Source organism: Phasianus colchicus, chromosome 15 (assembly GCF_987193195.1).
Source record: "Phasianus colchicus chromosome 15, bPhaCol1.hap1.1, whole genome shotgun sequence".
NCBI classification, from domain to species: Eukaryota; Metazoa; Chordata; class Aves; order Galliformes; family Phasianidae; genus Phasianus; species Phasianus colchicus.
Window position 1 is genome coordinate 8323560 of NC_143450.1, and position 24757 is coordinate 8348316.

Sequence of the window (24757 nt, forward strand, 5' to 3'; positions counted from 1 at the left end):
TGGCTGTTTCGACTAACGCTCGGGTATCCGATTGGCTCAGCGGCGCCTTGGGGCAACGGCGGGACTACCGGGTTCCGGCGCGTCGTTGCCGTGGTGACCGCGTGACGGCTCCTCAGGGGACGCGGCGCCTTTAAGGGGCGGGGCTCCGGGCCGCGGTGCATTGTGGGGCGGCGGCGCGGCCTTGCTGGTAAACCGGCGGCGGAGGCGCGGGGCGGGCGCTGGGCCGGGGGCGGCTGGGCGGTAATGAGGAGAGCCTGAGGGGTCCCTGAGGAGAGCGTCGGGGGATCGGGCCGGCTTTGAACGCGTGTGGTTCTTTAGTGTTACAGGGGGAAGTAAAATGGCGTCCGGGACAGCGGTAAACGCAGCTCCTTCGGGAGGGCCGGGCGACGTGAGCATGGAGGAGCCGAAGAAGATGACGAGGGAGGACTGGAGGAAAAAGAAGGAGTTGGAGGAGCAGAGGAAGTTGGGGAACGCGCCTGCTGAGGTGGATGAGGAAGGAAAGTGAGTTCCGTAAAGCAGATTCATCAGAAATTAACAGTTTTGTTTGTGAAATAGTTTCACCTGGAGTTTAACGTAAGAGCTGTTTGTCAACTGAACTGTGTGGTGTTTTTTTCCTGTGCCACGTGTTAATTTCATAACGCCTTTTACAGAGATATCAATCCTCACATCCCTCAGTACATCTCTTCAGTGCCGTGGTACATTGATCCTTCCAAAAGACCAACTCTGAAGCATCAGAGACCTCAGCCGGAGAAGCAGAAGCAGTACAGCTCCTCGGGAGACTGGTACAAACGGGGAGTGAAAGAGGTATGGGGCTGCCTTTGTCCTGAAACAGAGCTTTGGTTTATTCCTGCGTAATAAGAGGAATTGATACACTACAAGTTCTGGTTATGTGTTTTGGAGGGTGAGAGGAACTGGCAAATTGTACTCAGCAAGCATTACCCAAGCATTTGGTAATCACCAAAATGGCCTTTTGAGTTTGGTTGGAGCATGCATGCTTTAGTTGTGTTAGCAAATAAATAAATCTGTTGGTGGAAAATCTGTATGAATCTTAGCACAGGTTTGTTTAATACAGTCTTCTTTTGCTGTTTAGCACTCTATAGCTACCAGGTACCGGAAGGGAGCTTGTGAGAACTGTGGTGCACTGACACACAAAAAGAAGGACTGCATGGAGGTAAGCTTGATGCTGTTGATATTTTAATGGTTCAAAAGTGAATGTGACTGCAGTGAAAAATGTCTTGCTACAGGTAAAATAGCCGTTACTTTGTAAAAGATTACAAGTGTTATAATGCTGTTTGAAATTATCTAAAGCAGCTGTTTCGTAGGGAAAATAAAGAACAAAGCAAAGAAAAAAATAATCACCATTTAATTCTGCTTGTGGGAAATGCTGCAATAAAACTTGAAAGTGTTTGACATTTAGTTCTTTATGTTAATGTACTTCAGTTCCAGTGTTGGTGTGGCCATCTTTGTGTTTCTTGTCAGCTAGAAGAGTTCTCGGAAGTTAATTTACTTGCTTTCTTTACTGTCTAAGTTAGAAAATGTGGTGGTTGTGTTTTTTTTTTTTGTAGCAGTTGCAGTTATTTTGAAATACAGAACTGAACTACTTGCATTTATTTACAAGTCAGAGGTTTATCATGCTAAGTTTAATTTGCTTTACAGGTGCTCTACTGATATTATTTTTAAAGAGTGGTGTCTCAGTGTATGTTTCAATTGGATTGACTGATCCAGCCTTTTTTATATTTTTTTTTACTTCCAGAGGCCTAGGAAAGTTGGAGCAAAATACACAGGCATGAATATTGCACCAGATGAACACGTGCAGCCTCAGCTGATGTTTGATTACGATGGAAAGCGAGATCGCTGGAATGGTTATAACCCAGAAGAGCACATGAAGATTGTAGAGGAATATGCCAAGGTTGACTTGGTATGTAGGTGTTACAGTTCACTGGGGAAAGACGTAGTGTTTGGGTTCACTGTGAGGAGTGTTTTGCATACTGCAGTATTAGACCTCGTGCTGTAATGGAAAAACTGGATGCGTGCTGTGTTAGCAGACTTCACTAGAAATAGAGAAATTCGGATCTGAGTGTGGGTCTGCCATGCTAAGTGTCTCTCCTGATTGCTTGCGTTTACTAGACAAACCCTATAATGTACTGACCAAGATCAATTTGTAGGCAAATATGGAATTGCTAAGCAGTGCTTACTATCTCGAGTCCTTCTTGTTACTACTGTGGAACAGTGGCTGTTCATACATGTCTCTGTGGTTCTGTGATGTCATGCACATAAATTGTAAATGCTTGCACTATCTCTCAGTGAACTGCCTTAATCACTGAGATTCCTGACTACATTATGAGGGTGCTATGGTAAAACACATTTGTTCTCAAACACTGGTGAACTGAAATAAGCTGTATTTCTTTAATTAGTTGACGCATAGCAATGGTACAAGTGCATGAGCTATAGTAAACTTGCTTATTTAACAGTATACCATAAAACAGTGAAATGGTGAGTTACGTGTAGTTTCCTTTCCTTGGAGCTCTGAAAACAGCATGATGAGTCTTAAGCATAGAGGAGATAAACTTCAGGTTGCTGATTTTTTTTACAAGTACCCGGAGAACTGGATGCCCGTTTTCTTGTAATAATAGATTTTAAATGGCAGTGATCACAATAAATGCTTATGACATCACTACATGCTTGCTATTAAAAGGAAATACTAAAACAAATGCATTTGCATGATATGCAGGCTAAGCGTACGCTGAAAGCCCAGAAGCTTCAAGAAGAGTTAGCATCAGGAAAGCTGGAACAAGTGGTAAGTGCATTAAACTCTTAATTTATTTTTGTTTAGGCTGAATAAAAACCAAACCAAGGTTATTTCTGCTCTCTGATGTGTTTATTCTCTATACACAGTTTTCTGTTGCTTTTTATACCCTGCAAAATATTAAAGTTCTTTGTAGCACCAGGTTGTTGTGTGTCATGTACAAGAATTCAGAGTACCTTCTTTCAAATGTGTGACTTCGTATTTTGGTTTTGGACAAAACTTCCTTCTGGTTGTTAACCTTGTAAAATTAATGATGTGGTATTTTAGATTAGCAAGCTCATCTGCCATATAGTAATTCTGCTCATACCCTGAGATGCATGTTGGGTGTTTTTTTTTTAATTTAAAGGTTGTTTTGTCTAATAGTGAAGTAGTGATTATTGTGTGGATTGTTTTATTGTGGTCGATGTAAGTGGGAATAGGAAATTATCTTCTTTATCCTGGAACAAAGCTTGTTTCTTCTTCAGTCATTGCTATGGCTGTTTGCAGTGTCTCTGATTAAATGAAGGCTGAGCGTAGATATTTCCCTCTGGACTGTAACTCTGCAAAGTCTGTTTCTTCCACTTCTGCAGGTTCCTCTTAGATTATAGGCAATGCTTTTGATAATATTTGATACAAAGTTCTGATTTTAATGGCATGTTTTTTTTTCTAAGCTCAATTTCTGAGTTTTAACTCCAGGTTTCTAACATGGAAAAATGTAGGAATTGTTTCTGGTCAAAAGAGTTTTTGAATTGGCATTTAAGACAGAAGGCATTGAGCAATACATGATGTACAATCAGAAATCCATTTTCCAGAGGTTGTCACCCTGCGTTTTGTCACCAGGTGGCAGAGTGAACCAAATCTCTGACCCAGCACAAAATACAGAGTTCTGACCTTCCAGATAAAAGCTGTTATTATTTTTTCTTTTTTATGTGTGTGTGTTCAGTGCAGAATAACATTTAAAGTGAAAGGCAAAGCAGGTGAATAAAAAAATTAGGTTTTGTTTCTGCAGATTGGATTCTGTCTTCTGATTCAAGCTCGGTGTTCTTGTCAGTGCTAATTAAATGTGTGCATACCCAGCTTTTTAATATATATTTCTTTAAAGCTTTCAAAATTTAATCTTGGATTTATTTGCATGATGTGAAATATTCCAATTTCTGTTCTGCTCTAAAGGTATAACAGGCTTTAGGTAATAGTGACAGTACTGAGCCTTTGCAAGAATGGCAAATCCTAGAAATCTGGTTGGTAATTCAGTGACAAGGACTACGAGCTCTTCCCTAGGATACTGAACATGTAGTGATCTCTGTGCATTTTGTGCCACAAGTACATTGTATTTTTATATCCAGCATCAAAGTCCAGCTTTGATTGGTCTTGATCTACCTGCCGCCTTTCCTCTCTGCACTATCTTATCTTCTCTGCTGATGTGCTCTTTGTTTGCTGCAGAACTCCCCAAGACACCAGTGGGGAGAAGAGGAACCAAATTCACAGACAGTAAGATGAATACCCACTGCATCACATCATGGGCAGAAAAAAGGACTTGTAGTTAGTGAAACAGCAAAACAAGGGTGGCATAAGGGTTTCAGAGTTGGGTTCAATCACTGGCTGCCTGTTTTTCTTTTATGAAGGGTTTTTTGTTATTAATTGTTGCTTTGTTTTGTGCTTTTTTTTTTTAACTCCTGTGTGTTGTCAAACCTTAAAGGTGTAATCAAGTAACCGCTTGTTAAGGCATGGTATGATTTGCCCAAGGTAGCTTTTTAAATTTATATCACAATTACAGTTTTTTAGTTGGAGGAAGTGGAAATCCTTGATGAGTATTTCTGGAACGATGAATGTAACTGCATGATCCATAAGCACACTTAAGCCCATTTGTAATGAAACCACTAAAATCAGATTCTTATATTTCTCTCTAGAATGAATCACCGCTTCTAAATAAGTTATTCATCTCTGTTCTTAGGAAAGAGATCATAACAGTGAAGATGAAGATGAAGATAAATATGCAGATGACATTGATATGCCTGGGCAGAACTTTGACTCTAAAAGACGTATCACAGTTCGGAATTTACGTATTCGGGAAGATATTGCAAAAGTGAGTAAAGAATACTTCACAGTTTTTCTTTTTCTCTTCATATTAGCTAATTTTAAAAGTTGAACACTCTGTTATCACTGAGTTTGAGTGTGAGTCCCTGTGTTTGGGAAGTTAAGGTCAGTTCTCAGCTCACTTCGAGCTTATTTTGTGATTTTTTCAAGGTCACTGTCCCTTTAAAATGTCTTAAGTTGAGGCATCAGCAGTACTTTCAGTTCTTTGAAAACCAAAAATGTTAATAAAATACCTTCTCTTCTCTTCTTCCCCTAGTACCTGAGGAATTTAGATCCAAACTCTGCTTATTATGATCCCAAAACGAGAGCAATGAGGGAGAATCCATATGCCAATACAGGCAAGAATCCAGATGAGTAAGTTGAAATGGTCATGCTGGTGCATCCAACAAAACTCTGTTAAAAATGAGATGACTTTAATAGTTTTGTATTTTATTTTGAATCTGTATGTCATGTTATTAATTAATCCCTGGTTAGTTGCAGGAGGAGGAGTCTTTCAATAATGCTTTACAGTAAACGTGCAGGAGTTATTCTGTTTATTAATTTATGGTTTAGTGTATAAAAGTACTATTTCATTGATACTGGTCTTTAATCCTCAGGGGTACATGGACTATTATTTGCTAACCTGACATAGAACAAGGATTAGAACACTCTCTTTTCTCTAAAAGTGGTATTTATGAACAGTGATGATGATGCTTATGCAAAGTATTTCAGTAACCGAATCTAGAACTTCCTCCCTTGTTTGTTGGGAGGCATTCAGCACTGGAGACCTCTAGCATGGAGTGTCTGTGTTCCCTAAGGGCCAGAATCAGGAACAAAAGCTCCCCATGTATTCAGAGAGCCTGCACAGAAAAAGTCTGAATGTTTTATTGTTGTCTAGATAGGTCACTTGATTAAAGAATACTGTAGGAGGGCTCTTGGTTGCACATAACGCTGTCTCACCTACAACCTGAGTCAAGCACTTGAGCTGTGACCCTGCCTTGACCTGTGTGGTGCTGTGGACATGCAAAGCAGACAGATTGCATGCAGAAACATTTATTCAGGGTACAGTAATTGGATTAGCTTGCTGCCTGAAATGGAATGGCAGTGGCTCAATGACAGCAAATAATGCTCTTTGCACCTCTGCTTGCCCCCAGATAGAGTGAAGCTAGTCAGTTTTATTTCAGATGCAGGTGCTTTCTCTTCTCCCCGGTCATAATTTGACCTTTATTGAATCTGTGCTTCTGCTACAGTATTGCAGACTGGAAACTTCAGGGTGGCTATGGGGAGGTGAAAACTGAATTTGTTAACATAATTTGATTTCTCAACCTGTGTTCCAGCTACAGTTTGTGAACCTCTACGCAGAGGTGAGCAAAAGGTAACCAAGGGCAGTAAAGCTCTTACCAGGCTTTAAATTGCTGAAATCCACTGAAGCTGGGCAGGAAAGATTGATAAATCTGAAAGCTGAGAATCACTGCTTGAATATCACCTGATATTCATGTCAGATCCAAGCATGACTCAAGGTGGAGCTCCAAGAAAGTGTTGCAAGATGTACCCATATAAATGTAGGCAGTGAATATTCCGAAATGCTGCCCAGTACTTCCATGACCACTGGGAGCCTAGGCTTTGATTTCATGTATTGAGCGGAATGCTCCTTTCCCTCCCTCCTCTTGCAACTCAAGGCACAGAGAAGTTTATTTTCCTGTTGGTGTTCCATGACTGCTTTTAAAAGACAATCACATAAGCTGCGTGCTAAAAATAATATTTTTCTTTTTTGCAGGGTTGGTTATGCAGGTGACAACTTCGTTCGTTACACTGGAGATACCATTTCAATGGCACAGACTCAGCGTGAGTGGTTTCTGTTTTTCTGTGACTTGCTGGGCTTTTTGTGTTGGGTTTTATTTCTTGGTTGTTTGTTTTTAAGGAATAGATTTAAAGGATTTAAGTTAATGCTGCTCTTCTGCAAAAGAAAACTCTTTTTTAGAGTGAGGTTTTCTTTCAAATTACTACAAAATTGAAGATGGAAATTTGAATGAGTACATGATTTGAGTACAAATGTTGAGTGATGACTCTTGTGTATACAGTGTTTGCTTGGGAGGCTTACGATAAAGGCTCTGAAGTTCATCTTCAAGCAGACCCTACAAAATTAGAGCTGCTCTATAAATCCTTCAAAGTGAAAAAAGAAGACTTCAAGGCACAGCAGAAAGAAAGCATTCTAGAGAAGGTAACACGCGTTTGGTTTTATTTAGTTAGAATTGTCGTTTGAATTCTGGTTCTTAGAAAACAAATATGTAATGTAATGTGAAAACATAGCAGCTATTCTAATGACATTTATGATATGTAAATTAAAAAATTTATATACACTAATCTATTAGAACCATTATTTAATACAGGAACCTTTGAAGATCTACAAATATTTCTTTAGATTACTGTGAGAGCTTCCCTTACTTGACAAATTTCTCTAGTGAAAAATCTGACACCAGTACATATGATGAATTCTACATATTTTGTTTTAAAAATAATACAAGTGGTTAAAAAAAAAAAAATCCATATGCTTTAAAAGTGGTGTCTTTTGTAAAAAAAAAAAAAAAAAAAAAAAAAAAAAAAAAAAAAAAAATTAAAAAAAAATACCTCACCAGCTGTGTCACAGAGCTTCCTTAAATTTTTTCTTCTCTTGAGAAGCAGTTTTCAGAATCTAGTTTTAGATGAAGTCGTCTTAATGAATATGTATATTTTATATTTTGCTGTTGGTTTTTTGGCCAACTGACAAAGAACTCAATCCATGTAGGTTCTGACCTTGCTAACATGAAAGTGTGGAGGGGGGGGGAAATGTGCTCAGTTGTAGTAAGGTTGTCCTTTGTAGCCTTTGATTTGATCTGAAAAGTGTTCCTGCTTTGAAACATCACTAACATAAGGATATCTGCCGCTGTAGTCCTCCAGGAATAAAAGAAAAGTCAGTGGCCATAGGAGATGCATTTCTCATAGCCTTTAGTGTTGTATTTCTGGATTTATGTGCTGTGGGTAGAGAAGACACCAAAGGTGACATTCTTGAAATGTATGGTTAACTATATAGGTAGGTTTTCTTCAAAATTCTCACACATGATTTCTTCTTGCATTATAGTATGGAGGGCAAGAACATCTAGATGCCCCACCAGCTGAGTTGCTGTTAGCTCAAACAGAAGATTATGTAGAGTATTCTAGACATGGAACAGTGATCAAAGGACAAGAGAAAGCTATTGCTTGCTCTAAATATGAGGAAGATGTGAAGATTAACAACCATACAGTAAGTACCTAGTTGAAGGGAAAAAAAGTCTTCCCTTTGGAAGGGAATGACATGTGGTAGATGCAGCACAATATAATCAAAACAACATATAAATTTATCCTTCTGCAAAGAAGGAATTTCAACCTCGTTATCACAGCATGAATTTAAAGAATTATGATGACCATCTTGAACTGAAAAGGAAGTTACTATGTTTCCCTTTGCTGTGAATGAGTTGGCCACATCCTGTTTTGTTGTTTATTTTTAAATAATACCTGTAAGACTAATGTAAAATTGCTAATTTCTCATAATTTCTCCCCTTTGGGCTGTTTGAATAGGTTACTCATCAGGAAATAATGGCAGGAATAAATTGCATCCTGCCTCGTAGGGGAGTGTCATTATGACTGCTCTGTCATCTTTTCCTGCAGTGCATTTGGGGTTCATACTGGAAGGAAGGCAAGTGGGGTTACAAATGCTGCCACTCATTTGTCAAGTTCTCATACTGTACAGGAGAAGCTGGGAAAGAAATTGCTGTAAGTATATATATATATATTTTTTTTAACTATTTGAGAAGAGTTGGAAAGCATTCATCTCTGTAAGCCTTAGATGATTTTGCTTTTTTTTTTAACTTGTCCTTCTGCTTTCAAACATGCTTTGTAAATGGATATCCTTTCTCTTGTCTGCCATACAGAATGCTGAAGCAAACGTACTAGAGGAGCAACCCAGGGAGGAGGAGCATGTGACAAAACCCAAAACACTAATGGAGGTGCGTTGTTTCCCTTTCTAAGGGAGATATTTATCACTTTAAGCTACCCAAATGTATATGTAACTACAAAATTATTTAAGTCATTTTAGTAAGTCTGGAAGTTAAAGCTCTGAGTAGCATTAGTAGACAGTTGGGATTTAGTGGCTTGAATATTACAACTGTCTACTGAATCTTAACTGCTGCTATTTTTCCACCTTGTAGATCCACCAAGAAAAACAGAAGGAGAAGAAAAAGAAGAAACACAAAAAGAGCTCAAATTCAGATAGTGAGGGTGAAGAGAAAAAGAAGCAAGAAAAACTTAAAAAGGTACATTCAAAAGCACTCCAATTCTTTCTGTGGCAAAAAGAGCTTCAAATGCATTGTACATCAGGTTTATGAATTCTGTAATAGTTCTGCAATAGAATTCTGTGGACAGTTCTTCTATGTTAATTTTGAGGTGAACCAAACTTAAAATGCTGTTAGATGTTCTAAAGTACACTGCTGTTATTTCCTGTTTCTCTAGCTTTGGAAGACTTAGTTTAGAAGATACAGAATACTTCCTTCCTGGTCACCTACTACTATTACAGATATCTAAAAGAATCACAGAACACAGCAGTTTTTCTATTAAAGGAAGATGCAGAGATAAAAAAAAAAAGCACTGTCAAAGCTCAGCATAGCATTTTTTTAATCCCATAGTTGGGCACCAACTCACAGCTAATAAAATAAATCCATTCACAAGCTATCCTGTCCACTGCTGAATGGACCCTGTGCAAACACAGCTACATGTCTTTGGGTATCTGAAGCAAATTAACACTAAACTATAGTTAATTTAAAAAAAAAAAAATCCTACTATTTTTTGCTTTTCTAATAGTGTAGTAGTTGTTTGAGGAACTGAAGAATTTGTATTTCAAAAGGTATATTTTCGTCTAAAAAATTACAGCCTAACTGAAAAAAGACAAATCAACCCCCTAACATGGCATATTTTTGTACTGCCAGGATCATGATTACTTTTTAGGTAGAACACAGGAGTTTCATACTTGGTTTTGGCAATTGGAAAGAAGTATCTTGATTGCAAAATACCAACTTACCATTGTCTTGTGGTTAAGACTAAAAAATGTGCATTAAACAGCACACAAAGTATGCTGTAGGTAGCTAGGCATGTGTGTGTTGCTTATCTTAGCATTCTGCCTGCTCTATCTTTGTTATACTAGGATTTGATGTAAATTTTCGTTTATTTTTTTCTTTATTATTTTTCTTTTTAATTTCATTGCATTTTTTTCTTCCATTTCAGGCATTAAATGCAGAAGAGGCTCGTCTCCTGCAAGTTAAAGAAATTATGCAGTTAGATGAGAGGAAGAGACCATACAACAGTGTATATGAGACCAGGGAGCCAACAGAAGAGGAAATGGAAGCCTATAGAATGAAACGTCAGAGACCTGATGATCCCATGGCCTCTTTTCTTGGACAGTAGTTGTGCTGAAGATCATTCCAATACCCAAGACTTTTTTTTTCTATGTTTGCTTATGAGTCTGCAGGCTGTTCCTTTCTATGCAGCTAAGAAATGCCAGAAAAATGGCAGAGATCTGTGTACCACAGAGGCTGGTGAAATTCTTTCAGTAGACTTGAGCTGTCTAGTACTTAAAACAATGTTATGTTTGTATGTATATATGCAGTCACAAATATATATGTACATAAGTGTATAAATGCATTTTAAAAAATATACACTCTAAATTCTTGATTGGAAAAGAGAAGATCAGATATTGGCTGTAATTCCAGAAGTTCCGGTTCATTTGGCCATACATGAAGACTTAACTAATTCAATAAAATTAACTACAATGAAGAGAAGATCAACAGGTGTCACTGTTAATGTATAGCAGTAATTGTTGCATATAAATTTGTGCAGCTATTGAAGCCCAACTTTTATTTGTAAAAGGGCTTGCCTGTCACACGGCTTTAAAGGGAGAAATAGTTTTTGATCAGTTTTCACTGAGTATTTTGGAATGTGAAAATAGTTTTGTACAGTTTTGATTAAATTAATGTAAAAGTCTCAAAAACTATCTAGCTGTTGTAATTAAAAGTTCAGGAGAAGCTGACCAGAGAGCTATAAAATTCTCATTGTGTTTCTGCAGGTGTTAGTGCACATTTCAGCTGCAAAGATCTAAGTTGTTTAGTTTTGTTTCATAACAATATACATCTTATCCTTAAACCTCCTGAGTCCAGTTACATTGTGTGGAAGTGATGGTTAGATATCTACCTCTTGCTGGCGTGCAGCATCTGGGTGTTGTTTGGAAATATTTGTCCTTAAGCTGTGAGTTCTCCACCGTACTATTAAAAGCTGAAGAAGTGGGTGAAAAGCTTCATGCCGTAGTTTTGTACTTGGAAGGGTTGAGAATTAGTGCAGAGATTGTTTTTATGTTTTCATGAAAAACACAGATATTTAGAAAGTCAGAGGGAAAGAGGGGCTGGGGTGTAATTTCCCTTCTGCTTTACCAGTGACTCACTCTCTAGGTTTTCACATCAGCTCATCCTCACCTGTCTAGTTTGTGAATAATTTCAAAGGGAAAAAATAACACTTTTCTACAAGTAGTTATATACGCTGAGTACAAATTTGAATGTTTTGCATATGATTTTGCAGCCACCTTCTGAGGTCTGAGCATTTCCATTTAGTGTACAGTAAAATGGAAATTGTGCGTTAGGCATTAAATTGGTTCTGTGTAAAAACTTACCTGTGCTGTTGTCATTGATCAGTGTTTTGGATCACTTTATTGTGGTCCATAGATCTCTTGTTACAACCTTTGAATGCAAACTGGCTTTGAACGATTTTTTTCTGATGTAGTTGTTTTGAACTGTAATACTTTTGTACTGGCCAGTACGACCTCCAGGTGCCAACTGCTGATGTCTTAGTGCCAAGCTGAGCGTGAGGGATGTTAAATCAGTCTGTGCTATTGGTTCCTTGAACTATTTGGATACTTTTTTAAAGGTAGAGTCTTGATTCTTTATAAAGGAGGCAGTTCAGAAATAACATCGAAAAGAGTAATAAAGAATGATAAATATAATTCAGCAGTCCAGCAGCTGAGCACAGTAGTGTGTATTTTTATGTGAGAAAAAGGGCGAGAGTTAAAGGCACCTGTATGTGAAAGCTCATGTAACATGCTCCGTGCTCTAGCAAGACAGGTTTCTTACAGAAACATACCAAATTCCACCGTAAGTACATTTATGTGATTGGATTTTCTGTCCAGTGCCTGAAGCCATGAGTAGCTCCCTATCAGCCCCTGTCTTGCTCTGCTCAGAAAGAGCCTGGGGGACTTATGTTTCCCAGAGCAGCCAGCTGTAGAGTGAAAAAGCATTAAGACTCATGCAAAGTACACTTCTTTGGACCTGTGAATGACACAGAGGATCTCTCTTCTACGTCAGCCTCCACAGTTAAAGGGAAAAAGCTGAAAAAGTATTGTTCTGTTTCTATGACAGAGGTTAAATGTTACAGAACATCACGCATTTGATTGTGAGGATTGATTTTCCTCCATCTGCTTCCCCTTGCATTTGGCATGCAGTGTGACTGCGTGTCCGAAGATCACCTCCCCTTGAACGAGCAGGGTTGGGTTTGTTTTTTTGTTTTTTTTTTTCTTTCCTAAAGTGAGTTGGAAACAAGTTTATGGCCAGTTATGGATGAAAATAATCATACAGTGGAAAGCAGCAGAGATGGCTGCAATTGTTTCTTGTGTGCATAAAAAGACAAGGGAGATGAGAAGAAATGTAGTAGCCTGTTAATAGAACTTGTCACGTTCTGAAATCATAATACAGACCAGACCCACCCAGCACGCTCAGAGCAGCTTTCTCTGCATCTCACCCTTGGCAGAGTTCAGTGTTCATTTTCCCATCTCCCTTCCCAGCAATTGCTTCAATTACCTCTCTTTTTTTCCTCCCTGTTTGAATCCTGGTTCTCAAGGCACACTCAATCTGCGAACTGTGAGCAAGATGTTGATTTGAAAGTGTTTATATTTAAGCATGCAGGTAAAATATTCTCCTTTATTTTTTTGCTGATAAGCTTATTGTTCTGTGTTACGTTCCTTCAAGGCACATCAGAAGATGGTTCTTTTACTGTCTTCCACATTTCTTTGTAATTGGATCTTTATGGCTTTCCTGAGTGGATTAGTGAAAGAGAGGTGCTGTTCTACATGTGTGCAATTGTTCAGGGATCAGAGCATAGCAGGGATCTTAGCAGTAGTCAAGAATGAAATGGAATTGGTCCTTTAGGGAATTAAAAAAAAACAATAAAAACTGCAGAGACAGGATTTTCTGTGCAAGCTAACACAGTGGCTAGGCCCAGTGCAGCCCAATAGCTGTTTTCCATCCCATGTTTGGATATATTTAGGCCAAAACACTACATGCAAGCAACTTCCTGTTGTTCTGCTAGCTCTCCTGGTGGCGTTAGCTTTGCTGGATGCAACACAGAAAAAGGCAAAAAAAAATTTAAGTTCAGCTAGTTATCTTACATGGAACAAATCTGTTCACTTCTGGGATAAGTCAGGCAGAGACCTGCCCAGAGATAGAAGGCAGGGGTGGGCTTTGCTTCCACTAAATACTACCATATCTCAGACCTCAATGGAACAAAAAGAAAACCCTTTGTCCAGGGAAACGTTGTTCCATGGGCAGATGAGCAAACCCAAATCTTCCTAGCAGCAGTCTTAAAAAGATATTCTCATAATTCCATTGTGTTTTAGGAAAGCCATCGCCCTGCCTCCTGTTTGCACTGCACTCGGGTCCAAGCACAACCCGTGGCCCTGCCCTGTTCACTCCCACTGCACCTCAGCAGTGGGACCTTCCAGCAGCACCTCCCCTCTCAGCTGTAACCCATTGCTGCTGGGTGCTGAAGCACCTGCTGCAATGCTCCATCAACACAGGGCAAGGAGACGCTGCCCACGTCAGCGTGTGTCCTGGGTCTGCACACTGTGCATGGGCAGCACCCTGAGAGCTGCTCTGAGATTCGCTGGGAGGAGAAAGCCTGCTTTCAGCCAGCTCCTTCTGTGGCATGGCTGCTCCTTCTTGCTTAGAGATCTCATACTGGACACATATAGAAGCAAAAGCAGAGAGGGCAGCTCCTAGCAACTGAGAGCCAGTGCAGCCATACAGTGTGCTCTATGTTTTAGGAACAGCAGAAAGTCAATTTCTAGCAAATTAATTGTTGTCTGAGAACTGAAAATCCAGCTCTAATGTTAAATTCTCCACTTGGAAAGCAACAGAAGAGGTGGGATTTGTTCTGTAGCTATTATTAGCTGTGCAGACTGTCACGGCTCACAGGCAGTCTGTCTAGGGGATGCAGCTTTGCCTTGCAGGACAGAGGCACTGAATTGAGGCACTCGACTCTCCTGGCCTGGGCAGTGCTGCCCTCATCCCAGCCATTGCTGTCAGTGATGCTCAGAACTAAGAGATTTTGCTAACCCCAGGTCTGGCTCCCCTGGGCCTTCAGAATGTACGCAATTACTAAGAGTTTGCAAGGTTTCTGGATCAACTCTTGTTTTTCTGCTTTGTTTCTCGTCTATGTCTGTATCTGGACTTCAGTTTGAGGAGATCATTTTGCATTTTTTCCCCACTCTCTACTAAATAACCAATCTGCTCTCCCTCTTTTTGTGCTGCTTTCAGATGCTCACTCAGCTCTACGTAACCTGCTTTTGTGTGCCATTGCATTTCATCGCTCAGTGTTCTGACTACAGGCTTGGGCTCCTGTAGAACTCCATACTAATTTCCCATGCCTTTTTTTAAGCTTTCTTGAGAAATGCAAGGCATTTTCAGAACAGTTCTTGTCTAAATGTGTTACTGGATAGCTCAGCAGAAACCAGTTGTGGCAAGTCAAAGAGACTGCTGGTTTTGACTTAGAAGACACATAAGAAAAAAGAAAGTCCAAAAAAAGAAGCCAAATAAACAAAACCACAGCACTACTTGTCTTCTGCACACGCTGGCAGTGTCTCACTGATGTTTGGGCTGGTTCCCACTTTCCTCCTCCCAAAATAGATCTATTTATTTTTATCTTAATGGGTTAGGACAGCAGCTTCTAAGCAGAGCTGATGGTCTCAAGCGTATCCTTTAAGTTTAAAGAGCGATTTGTCTGATTTTATGGGGGCTTTTGGAGAGGGACAATCACTCTCTGAAGAGTGCTCAGAGGCTTCCAAGCTCCTTTCAGGCAGGGCAATAAAAGTGACTCAAATCACCACTCCAAGCTAAGCCAGCAGACCTGCTGCAGAGAAAATGCTTTTTTCCTCCCATTAGTATCTTCCAAACATAAAAATGAAAAAAAAATCAAAGGCCCTGCACTCATCTTTGAAGAGAGATGCACCTGCTCAGCCATCACCCTGCTTTGCCCTGAGGGCTGCCTGTTAGGCCACCTCCAGCTGCAGCTGCTTCTGTCCTGTCTGACTCCTTGTGTCTGCTTACGAAGGCACTGCCACGAGCTGGGTGTCTGTAACAGTGCGTTCAGCCTCCGAGAACCAGCAGGGGAAAACCCTCTGTTGCTGAGATACATGTCTTGTAACAGTCTCCTGCAATGCATGAAAAGGAAAAGAATGGAGAGCTGCACACCAGGGCTGCTCTGCTTCACTGCGGAGGGGCGGCTCATTGGTTTAACAGCACGTGCTGCCAGCACACTTCCAGCTCTGCTGAGTCCTGTTCACACTTAGGTGGGAGAAGCCAATGCAGGGTGCAGGGAAGAGGAGCCCGTGGACAGCAAGATACACGTAGTATTTGAATGCTGTCACAGTTCTGCTGTATTGGTTGGTGCCCAGGCAGCAGAGAGACATCCCCACCCCTCCAGGAGCGGCGTCACCAACTGCAGGTCACAAAACCAATTGCAGATACACTCCATTTATATGTTTGTCTCTAATGCAAATAAATGCAGCTAAATCTGCTCTCACCATGTTCTGAGAGCAAATACTGCAGAAAACTCAAACAAACAAACAAACAAAAACTCTGAAAACAAAAACCAACCACATCAGATCTCTGATGCAGACAAATTCTGGCATGAAGAGGAATGACACCTGCGGAGCACTCCTGCTCTGCTGGCCCTCAGCACAGGACAGAACACCAGGTGCTCGCTAGCTGGCAGCAGCTGTGTTGGCCTCAGAGCTGGCTGCCAGCACATGTGCTGAGCAAGGCAGGGCCCTGTGCCCATGGCCAGCAGCCCCAGGGCCAGCCCTGCCATCCCACAACAGCTGACTGCATCGCACAGCAGCCAGCTTTCACTGCAGCACCGCTTCCAGCACTGCTGCCTCATCAGCAACAATTGCTGGGGCTTTGCAATTACTTTGAAAGCTTAAAGCAAAACCTCAGCCTTTCCAAAGACAGAAACTTCCGCACTCCATCATCTCAGTGTCAGTCTCCACGCTTTGTCTCACACACCCTCCTGCAGCACCTCTGTGCGGTACCTGCTGTCTTCTTTCAACTTGCATTTTTGCAAAGCTGCTGCTTCACAGAGATGTCATTCACTCCAAGCCCTGAATGATCTATCCTTTCTGCTTTGTCTAAATTATTCCATACACAAGAAGCTTGTTTCCACCCTCAGCATGAGATTTGCTTCCCTTGCTAGTGCTATAAGATTGAACATCAATCCCTGTTGCCCATGGCCCTACAGATCCTGCCCATAGGGGCAGAGCAGAACCCACCCAGGCCCAGCTCTGCAGCAGCCTGCAGAGGAGAGGAAGGGGGAAGGCTCCTCAGGCACCGAGAGCTCCCCAGCCATGTGTGTGCAAAACTTCTGCCCACGCCACGTGACAGAGGAAGAGGCTCAGATCCATTACACAATAATAAAAATATGCCTTTGGCAAAGCTGAGCCAAAACCTAGAGCTGCAGCGGGAAGCCAGCAATACATGCAAAACGGGGAAAAACATTAATAGAAAAGAAAAACCCACCAAGTCAGAAGCACAGAGCACACTCAGAAAGACGCAGTCGCAGGAGGACGGGGTTTGTGCTCCATGATGTGACAGCAGTCTGCAGCAAAACATCTGCTGCAAGCTGAGCGGAATCCCAGCGCCTGTCAAGACCTCACTGAAGAAATTAAGCCTGGGTGAGTACATTCCTTTTCCCTGTTTTTTTATTTTGATTTGGTTTGGTTTGGTTTTTTTTGTCCCCCTCTTCCTCTTGACTTAGCAAATGTGAGCACTCAGGTTTCCAACACCTGCACATGAAACGTAAAGACAACAGCCCAGGTTGGAAGAAATAGTCAGGGAAGGAAACAGCAGAAGAGGCAGTGTGGTTTTGGGTGCAGGAGATTCATCGTTCTCCCTCAACTCCTTTAACATTACTGTGCAGCAGATCAAGTTCATATCAGCTATAGCAACTTCACTGGCTTATATCAGAAGTTAAATGCATGCTTTACAGCTTTCCCTCTCCATGCAGAGGCTCTCACTGTCACTGCACTGTATGAGTCCACTTCCCTGCCAAAAATCCCCATTTGACCACTATGCCTGGTGCCAAACCACCACCACATCCAGCAAACCCAGGAGACTTTCCCCTCCGGTGTGGTCTCAGCCCAGCTGCCTCACAAGCACCAGGAGGTTCAAGCACTCCTTTGCTCCTGGGGCTCACTCTGATAGGCAAAAGCTTTTCTTGCGGATGCTCCTTTTTAATGCTTATTCATATACAGAACTAGAACCCATGGGGATCTACAGCATCATTTTACGCACTAAACCAATCCCAGGGAATGCCTTGGACCCCAGAGCAGCAGTTTGTATGGATTCAGCTGAAGGATGAAGGGCACATCGTCCCTGAATCCCAGCAGATGGTACCTGTCACCACCTGCCTGTGGCTCATCCTGCCGCCTCAGGACCCAGACATTCTCTGCACATTTTGGAGCCTCTCCCAGAGATCAGAGGCTGCCAATAGATGGCCCAGCTGTGATGAGCCTGCCAGCATCCAACGCTGACCTCAGAGCAGCTCAGCATTGCCTGCATCCGCAATCGCCTCATCTCTCCCCCTCCCCCCCAGGCAGTGCTCAGCCATCAGCCCTCAGCCCTCACAGCACTGGGCGCAGGGTGCAGTCCCACACAGCAGGCATTTGTCAAGGCCAAAAGCCTCCAGAACCCTATCACAAAAAGCATTAATTAAAACGTTTCTGTAAAAGTGAGACCTCAGCTGAAAATGTGCTGCATGGCCTTCAGTGCCAGGTCTGCTGCTTGTACCGAGGAGAGGAAAGATGCTGGTCTGTTTCCAATTTGCTTTTTGGAACTCATTGTATGTTCTACACCGAGATGCAATTTTCCTTTTAAGGTGGAACAGAACGAGTCTTTTTTCCTTTCAAAGGGATTCCTTTCAAAGGTTATTTATAGATGCTCTTGTGAATGTGACACTGCTGTGATGTGGGATGCAGTGCTCTTGTGGAGCCCCAAACTAGACATGCAGAGCACCCAGGTGGCCAAATGTTCCCCATGTTTACATGTGTCGGTACCTGAACTTCCCAGCCTCAGGGTACTGTGTGTGTTACCCCACTGGCTTAACTAGGGGCATTGCCTGGAGGTAAATAGAAAGTTTCAGAGAAGTTGCTGCCCTCTTCCCCATGCTTTACTCCTTCTCATTCCTTCTCCACACAAAGTAGTCCCATCTATGCTTTTCCCCAGGTTATGCTCCACAACAAAATGCCTCCTTGCCACAACCACTTAAGAGTCAGCCATCTCCAAACACTTCTCCCTTCTCTTCTGCCCCATCTGAGGTGGTTACTGGGAAGAGAGGATGGAGCTTTCCTTAGGATCTCCCCACTCCAAAGGCATTTTAGCACTTTATTTCCATTTCTGTAAAGCGAGAAGACTTTTTCAGCTATCCACGTTAATACTGGTTGGTGGTTTCAGTTTCACAAGGCCATTAAACCAACACTTTTCACCAGCAAATAAATTTGGGTATAAGCAAAGCAAAAGAGCCCAGACGAAGGAAATGGCTTAGCAGGCACAACCAGCTCAGAAATCTGTTCTGCATTTCCTACTCCTCTGCATGTTCTTAATTATACATCTCTCAGAACCAAGGGGCTCCCACTCAGCATTTATATACGGCATATTGCTGGCCGGATCTGGAGCATGTAACGTGCATTCCCACCCCCTACAGGAGCTGATACCAAGGCGGGAGCACTAAGGCAACACGAAATGTATGCAATCCTTCAAACATCTCATTTCCAGTGCAGGAATTGAACATAATGCTGCCAGAGAGATGCTAAAGACTCCCAGTATTTGGCTTCATGCCACACAGGATCCTGCCTGACCAAAAGGCCAATGAAAGACTGGGGATATCGCAGTTCATCTGTCTATTGCAAATTTGCCTCAGCACCAAAGCATGAAGAAATATCTGAAAGGCAGTTTTCTCGCTTCATAATCCCTGCTTCTGTATTTAGCTAACAGGACTGGAGATGTGATAAGAAAGCCCACGCAAGCCAACTCCTTTGGCTTGATCACTCTTGATCATGGAGTGACTGAGAAAACAGTGAACCAGACAGAGATGTTTTAGGTTTTGTCTCATTTCTCCAAGAGCTACTCCAGCTACAGAAGGTCAAAGAAAGAAACTGAGGCAGAGAATGCCTTTCATCTCCCACCAGCTTGTTTCCACACTGAGACCACTGGGAAACAGCCCAACACCAAAAGCATCTCCCTCAGTACATGGTCAGTGCCCGCAGCTCATGGCTGTGACCTCCCTCACTGGCAGGAGGAGAAGAAAATCCTCAGCCTGGACACCACCACATGCATAGCATCCTCCAGAGCTGGGAGGGAATGGCAAGAGGACCTTCGTTCATCTGCCAGAAACTGATACCATAGGGGAAATCCTCCTTTTAAGTACATCTGTAATGAGATGCAGAAGCAATGCAAAGTCTACTTTACTCTCTTCTGACATTCAGAGTCTCAGGCAGGTTGTGCATGAAGATGAGCTCCTGTCAGTCAGATTTTGAGCACCTTCCCTAAGCTACCATCCCGAGCAACATTTTAAGATGCAGTGGAGTTACTCTGTGTGCAGCTCTTCGCAAACAGCTCACGTGCAGACATCCAGAGAGAGGTGTTACTGCATGATAACTGCTCTGCATCACTAACAGTTCCACAGGAATAGTTTTATTCTAGAAATGATTTCCTATCAGAAATCTGTCCAGGAGGGGAGTCAGACAAGCCCAGGACAATCAACCTCCTCTGTCAATGAAGGCAGAGGCAAGGCTGCTCCAACAACAAGTGTAACAAATGTTGCTGTATTCTACACCTAAAGCAATGGCTTATGGTCGAGCCAGGAGAAAAGCAGCAAACAGTGCTGTTAACGGCCATCCATCTTTCCAAGGTTAGCGAGAGCCACGAGCCCCTGCAGCAAGGCAGGTCACAGCAGTGGTGGCTGCAGCAGGGCTGATCCTGGCTGCAGGCAGTGCAGCTGAGCATGATGAAGAAGGGGAACCCCAGGCAGGTGTCCTCAGCTAGCAGAGGCTCAATGCATACTATCAGGCAAAGCACATTAAGAATTTCCTTGACTGACTTGGCCCCAGGCCTCCACAACTCAGCTCAGCCCCACATCACCATAGAGTTTGTGCTTGGACCCTGTAATAGACCCAGCAACACAACAGCAGTGCATGTTTCAGGGCTTTGGCGTGAGCTTCCCCAGTTTTTTCTTCCTCTGCTCTGCTTGCCCAGGAAAGGGCAAAGAGGAGAGAAGAGGTAAGAGAGAACAAACACCAAAACAAAAAGCTCCCCCACCCTGCCAAAAGAAAAAATCCCAGTTGTGCCCCACTTCCATGCAGCCCTGGCAGAGGGCACCCTGCTGCACCCACACACAGGTTGCCGCACACATCAGCCGAGCCCCCATCTCGTTTCTCCAGGCTGTGCCATGATTTCTGCTGTCCTCCTCCTCTGGACTGTGCCCTGCGTGGCCAACCACATCCTCGGGGGCTTTGCCAAGGCAGCGCTGCAGGAGGGCCCCCAGCTGACGTGCAGCCTGCCAGGCCCCCCCGGGCCTCCTGGCCCTCCTGGTGCACCTGGGACTCCGGGGACAGTTGGCAGGATGGGCTTCCCAGGGAAAGATGGCAAGGACGGCAAGGATGGGGACAAAGGCGATTACGGTGATGAAGGTAAGAGGGAAGAGCTTCTTTGCAAAACAAGGGTAAAGTGTTAAAGCATGAGTGCAACAGCCCAGTTAACGTCAACTTGTCATCCCACATCCAAGCCTCAGAGCAGGCTACATCTCATGAGACACTTCCAGGAATTCAGCCTCCTCCTCTCAACATTCCCCACTTCTCAAATCCTGCCAGTGAGTTTTGGATTCTCATGCTGTGTCCAGGCGCTCCCACGTAGCACTGCCACAGCAGCAGGTGGAAACTTTTATTTTCACAATATCGAATCCTTGAAAGTCTAATCAGCCTAAGCAGCAATAGAAAGTATTTCAAACATCACCCCAAAACCCATGCCAAAACCTCCCAAAACATATTGTTTGCTGATAGATTTGTAATGCTGCATGTAATTATTTTCATCTTCCCTTTGTTGTTGCACATATTTCCTCCGGAGGGAGATTTTCTGTTTTGACACACACACATTATGTGAGAGACAAAACACTGGTTTCTGATTCCTGCTTTCAAGGGAAACAGAATCAAATGAAAAATTAAGCACTGATTCCCTGGAGCACTCTGAGTGTCAGGCACTGCTCTGACCGTGCTCCATCAAAACCAAAGCACACATCCACCCTCCTCTGGTCCTGCAAAGGGGCTCTTTTTTCCATCAGTCCTCACTGTGAGCATCAGGGGCAGCTGGAGGCAGAAGGCAGTGATTTCCCATCACCACACTAGAGTGCACTCCTGGTTCAGCATAATGCCAGTGTGCCAGTGCTACATCTTCTCTCACACTCAGAACAGGGAATCTAGAGAACATCTCTGACAGCCATCCACCCTTGCTATGGCAGGTAATAAGACACAGCGTAAATCCCAGTCTTTACATGATTTATGACCTGACGTGTGTCCAGCCCCAGGTGGTATTTCATTGGTTTCTTACCACTACGATTTTCCTCCCAAATGAAAATATACTGCTGCAATGATACAACCCCTTTCCACTTGATAAACCTTCACTAAAATGTTTACAAGGTTATTTGTCTTTCAGGTCCACAGGGCAGAACAGGAAATCCAGGCAAGCCGGGACCAAAGGGGAAAGCAGGAGCCATTGGCAAGGCAGGCCCACGAGGACCAAAGGGTTTAAAGGGTAATCCTGGAAAAAATGGAGCACCAGGAAAGAAAGGACCCAAAGGGAACAAAGGTGAGACTGGGATGCCAGGACCCTGCACCTGCAATGCTAACAAAGCCAAATCTGCCTTCTCTGTAGCTGTCTCTAAGAGCTATCCAAGAGAAAGGCTCCCCATCAAATTTGACAGGATCCTGATGAACGAGGGAGGACATTACAATGCTTCCAGTGGAAAATTCATATGCAGCATCCCAGGTATTTACTACTTCACTTATGATATCACTTTGGCCAACAAACATTTGGCCATTGGTTTGGTCCACAACGGGCAGTACCGGATCAAGACTTTTGATGCCAACACTGGGAACCACGACGTTGCCTCTGGATCAACCATTCTCTCTCTGAAGCAAGAGGATGAGGTGTGGCTGCAGATCTTTTACTCTGAACAAAACGGGCTCTTTTATGATCCCTACTGGACAGACAGCTTATTTACTGGCTTTCTGATCTACCCTGACCAAGATTATCTCAATGAAATATAGAGTGAGAAACAAATAAGAAATGGATGCAACTTCAGTCCAGCAAAGTGTAGCCTGCACGTGGACATGTGTGATATTATCTCATCATTTTACTTTTTTGACACTAACAGCCCATATTGGCAATACAGATATTTACTTGATATCACCAACTAGTTCCATGAAGTATATCAGGATGTTTAGGACCTACCTTTAAGTGACCTCATGACTCTGTAAACCTGGAAGCCAGCCGCTATGTTTTCCTACTGTTCAAACATGCCACAGACATGTAACTCAAATACTGGTGCAGAATGTTTTGATTTTATATTACTGTAATGCATAGAGACCGAAAACCATTTCCTGAAAACTGAGCTTATAAGCACCATTGATGTTGGAGATTGTATCAGTGCCCCTCCTTCTCCCACCCTCAATAATAATAATAATAAAACTTACTACACTTCACCAGCTACTTACAAGTCAGGAAATTATCAGCTGCCGTTACAAAAGTACCAGCAACCCTCAGCCTCATCAAAGCAGTACTAATAAGCAACGGCATCCGGTTTAAATGGGACACAAAGAAAAGAGCTCATTTAAGGCTAAAGGTAAAACTCCTGCTAAGACACACACCGTCGAATCGAGCTCTGCTGGTTTGCTCAGAGTTCAGCCACAACAAAGCAGTGCTGAGTCTTGCATCTGCTTTCAGACAAGTGTCAAAAAGCTGTGACCAGAACCTGACATTGGCTGTGCAAGCCCAATACCTGCCAGCCTCTGGTTCATGGTGGAGGGCAACGCTGCAGATAAGACTCAGTTTTTAGAGAGAGAGAACGTGAACCTTCACTCCAGAAACAGGTGCATCAAATCCCACTCCTCCATCCCTGTCAGCTTTTGCTGAAAGGAAATTCTCATGGTGCTGCTGAGGTGCTCCTCACAGGCTTAATGCTGCATACAGACTCTGTCTTAATGACGCGCTTTGCTTTTTTAATTTTGTATGTCAAATGTTACACATGAGCGATCTTAACATAGTGGTTCTAAACTGTATAAAAAAAGAAAAACAAGGCAGAAAAGGCCAGAGGTGAGCTTTTTGGTCTTGCTATGATGAGCTTTGCATTTTTCCCTATCCCAACCAGCAGCCGTACAGGGATATGCTCCCAAATGGAGCATCATTATCACATCTCCAGCTGTATGGCTACTCAGCCACTTGCCTTGCCCCAGTGTATGCAGCTGCTCACTACCAGAAGTCAGCCTGCAGTCAAAGGGAAGGAATTTTCCTCAATATCTGACACATCTTCTTGGTTCCCACAATCATATTTCTTGTCTCCCCTACTGCAACAAACACTTGTATCAACTTCCAGTTCTTCTCATTTGCACATTTAGACATTGAGGAGATAGCACAGAAGAACAAATTAATATATATATATATATATATTAACCTTATTTCTACAAGTCATTGTATTTGCATGATTTTGTAAACAACTTTAAATGTGTTATATCTTATGAAAATCTTTTCAAATACTTTTTTTTTTTTTTTAATAAAGCTGAACAGAACTACCACTGCAACATCCTTAATGCTTATTAAGCAGTTTTCCTGAAATTATTTCAAAACTGTTACAGATTCCACAGACGCTGCCAGTTTCAGTGATGGATTTTGCAGGGCCAGATGCCACCAGTGTATTTCCTCCCTCCCAACCCTACAAGCCAGGGAACACACACACTTTTTTACTCTCTGTACAAGGCCTTCTACAAGGTGGAACAGGGTCTGTACATTCCTGAGCAGCTGCTCAGCCTACTGGCAGAAGTCCTTTCCCAGCAGTTGCTGTGCAAATAATGTACTTTCCTTTGCAATGCCCTCATTTAGTATGTCCTGGCCTGCATTTTGCAGGCAGCAACAGTTCAAGCATTGCCTTTCTCTCTCAGTGCCCAGCCCTGCATTTCCACCAACAGCCCCAGGGGGTGGCGGGACTGCTGCCAAAACAGAGAGATCTTGTTGCCCTCAATTTCTCCCATCAACCATCCTCAGCGTGATTTTCATTTTGGTTTTCCAACAGGTTACCGCTGAACCCAGTTGGTACAAGGCAGGTGCCAGAGCTGGGAGGGGATGGCAGAGAACCACAGGGAATAAGACTGAGGTTTGGAAGCAGCAGTCAACAATGAGCGCAGCTGCACTGCCAACCAGCTTCTAGGGCTGGACTCCTCGTTGTCCCGTTACCTCAGCAGCCACAGCAGGGAGC

At 42.8% G+C, this 24757-nt stretch overlaps 2 protein-coding genes across 5 annotated transcripts; both read left to right on the top strand.

Moving 5' to 3' along the window:
- Positions 1–4: 4 nt before the first annotated feature.
- Positions 5–11910, top strand: SLU7 (spliceosome associated SLU7). Of its 4 annotated transcripts, none has more exons than XM_031598044.2 (16): positions 5–23; positions 319–501; positions 651–804; positions 1091–1171; positions 1754–1918; positions 2732–2797; positions 4226–4273; positions 4737–4868; positions 5136–5233; positions 6636–6703; positions 6940–7079; positions 7977–8138; positions 8543–8647; positions 8806–8880; positions 9082–9186; positions 10151–11910. In XM_031598044.2, exons 2-16 carry the CDS (start codon positions 338–340, stop codon positions 10328–10330), a joined length of 1743 nt encoding a protein of 580 aa, XP_031453904.1. In that variant the 5' UTR covers positions 5–23; positions 319–337; the 3' UTR covers positions 10331–11910. The 4 variants fall into 4 exon arrangements, with proteins under 4 accessions (XP_031453904.1, XP_031453901.1, XP_031453902.1 ...); XM_031598041.2 differs by lacking the exon at positions 5–23 and adding an exon at positions 81–187; XM_031598042.2 differs by lacking the exon at positions 5–23 and adding an exon at positions 181–240.
- A 4497-nt stretch (positions 11911–16407) lies between these two features.
- Positions 16408–23917, top strand: C1QTNF2 (C1q and TNF related 2). The gene is made up of 3 exons (XM_031598047.2): positions 16408–16913; positions 20676–20924; positions 21943–23917. The coding sequence occupies exons 2-3, from the start codon at positions 20684–20686 to the stop codon at positions 22554–22556; spliced, it is 855 nt and encodes a 284-aa protein (XP_031453907.2). The 5' UTR covers positions 16408–16913; positions 20676–20683; the 3' UTR covers positions 22557–23917.
- Positions 23918–24757: the final 840 nt, after the last annotated feature.

Coding starts and splice junctions, on each gene's coding strand:
- SLU7 (XM_031598044.2), top strand. CDS start 338: ATGGCGTCCGGGACAGCGGTAAACGCAGCTCCTTCGGGAGGGCCGGGC. Junction 805..1,090: donor ACAAACGGGGAGTGAAAGAG/GTATGGGGCTGC, acceptor TTTGCTGTTTAG/CACTCTATAGCTACCAGGTA. Junction 8,139..8,542: donor TGAAGATTAACAACCATACA/GTAAGTACCTAG, acceptor CTTTTCCTGCAG/TGCATTTGGGGTTCATACTG.
- C1QTNF2 (XM_031598047.2), top strand. CDS start 20,684: ATGATTTCTGCTGTCCTCCTCCTCTGGACTGTGCCCTGCGTGGCCAAC. Junction 20,925..21,942: donor AGGCGATTACGGTGATGAAG/GTAAGAGGGAAG, acceptor TTTGTCTTTCAG/GTCCACAGGGCAGAACAGGA.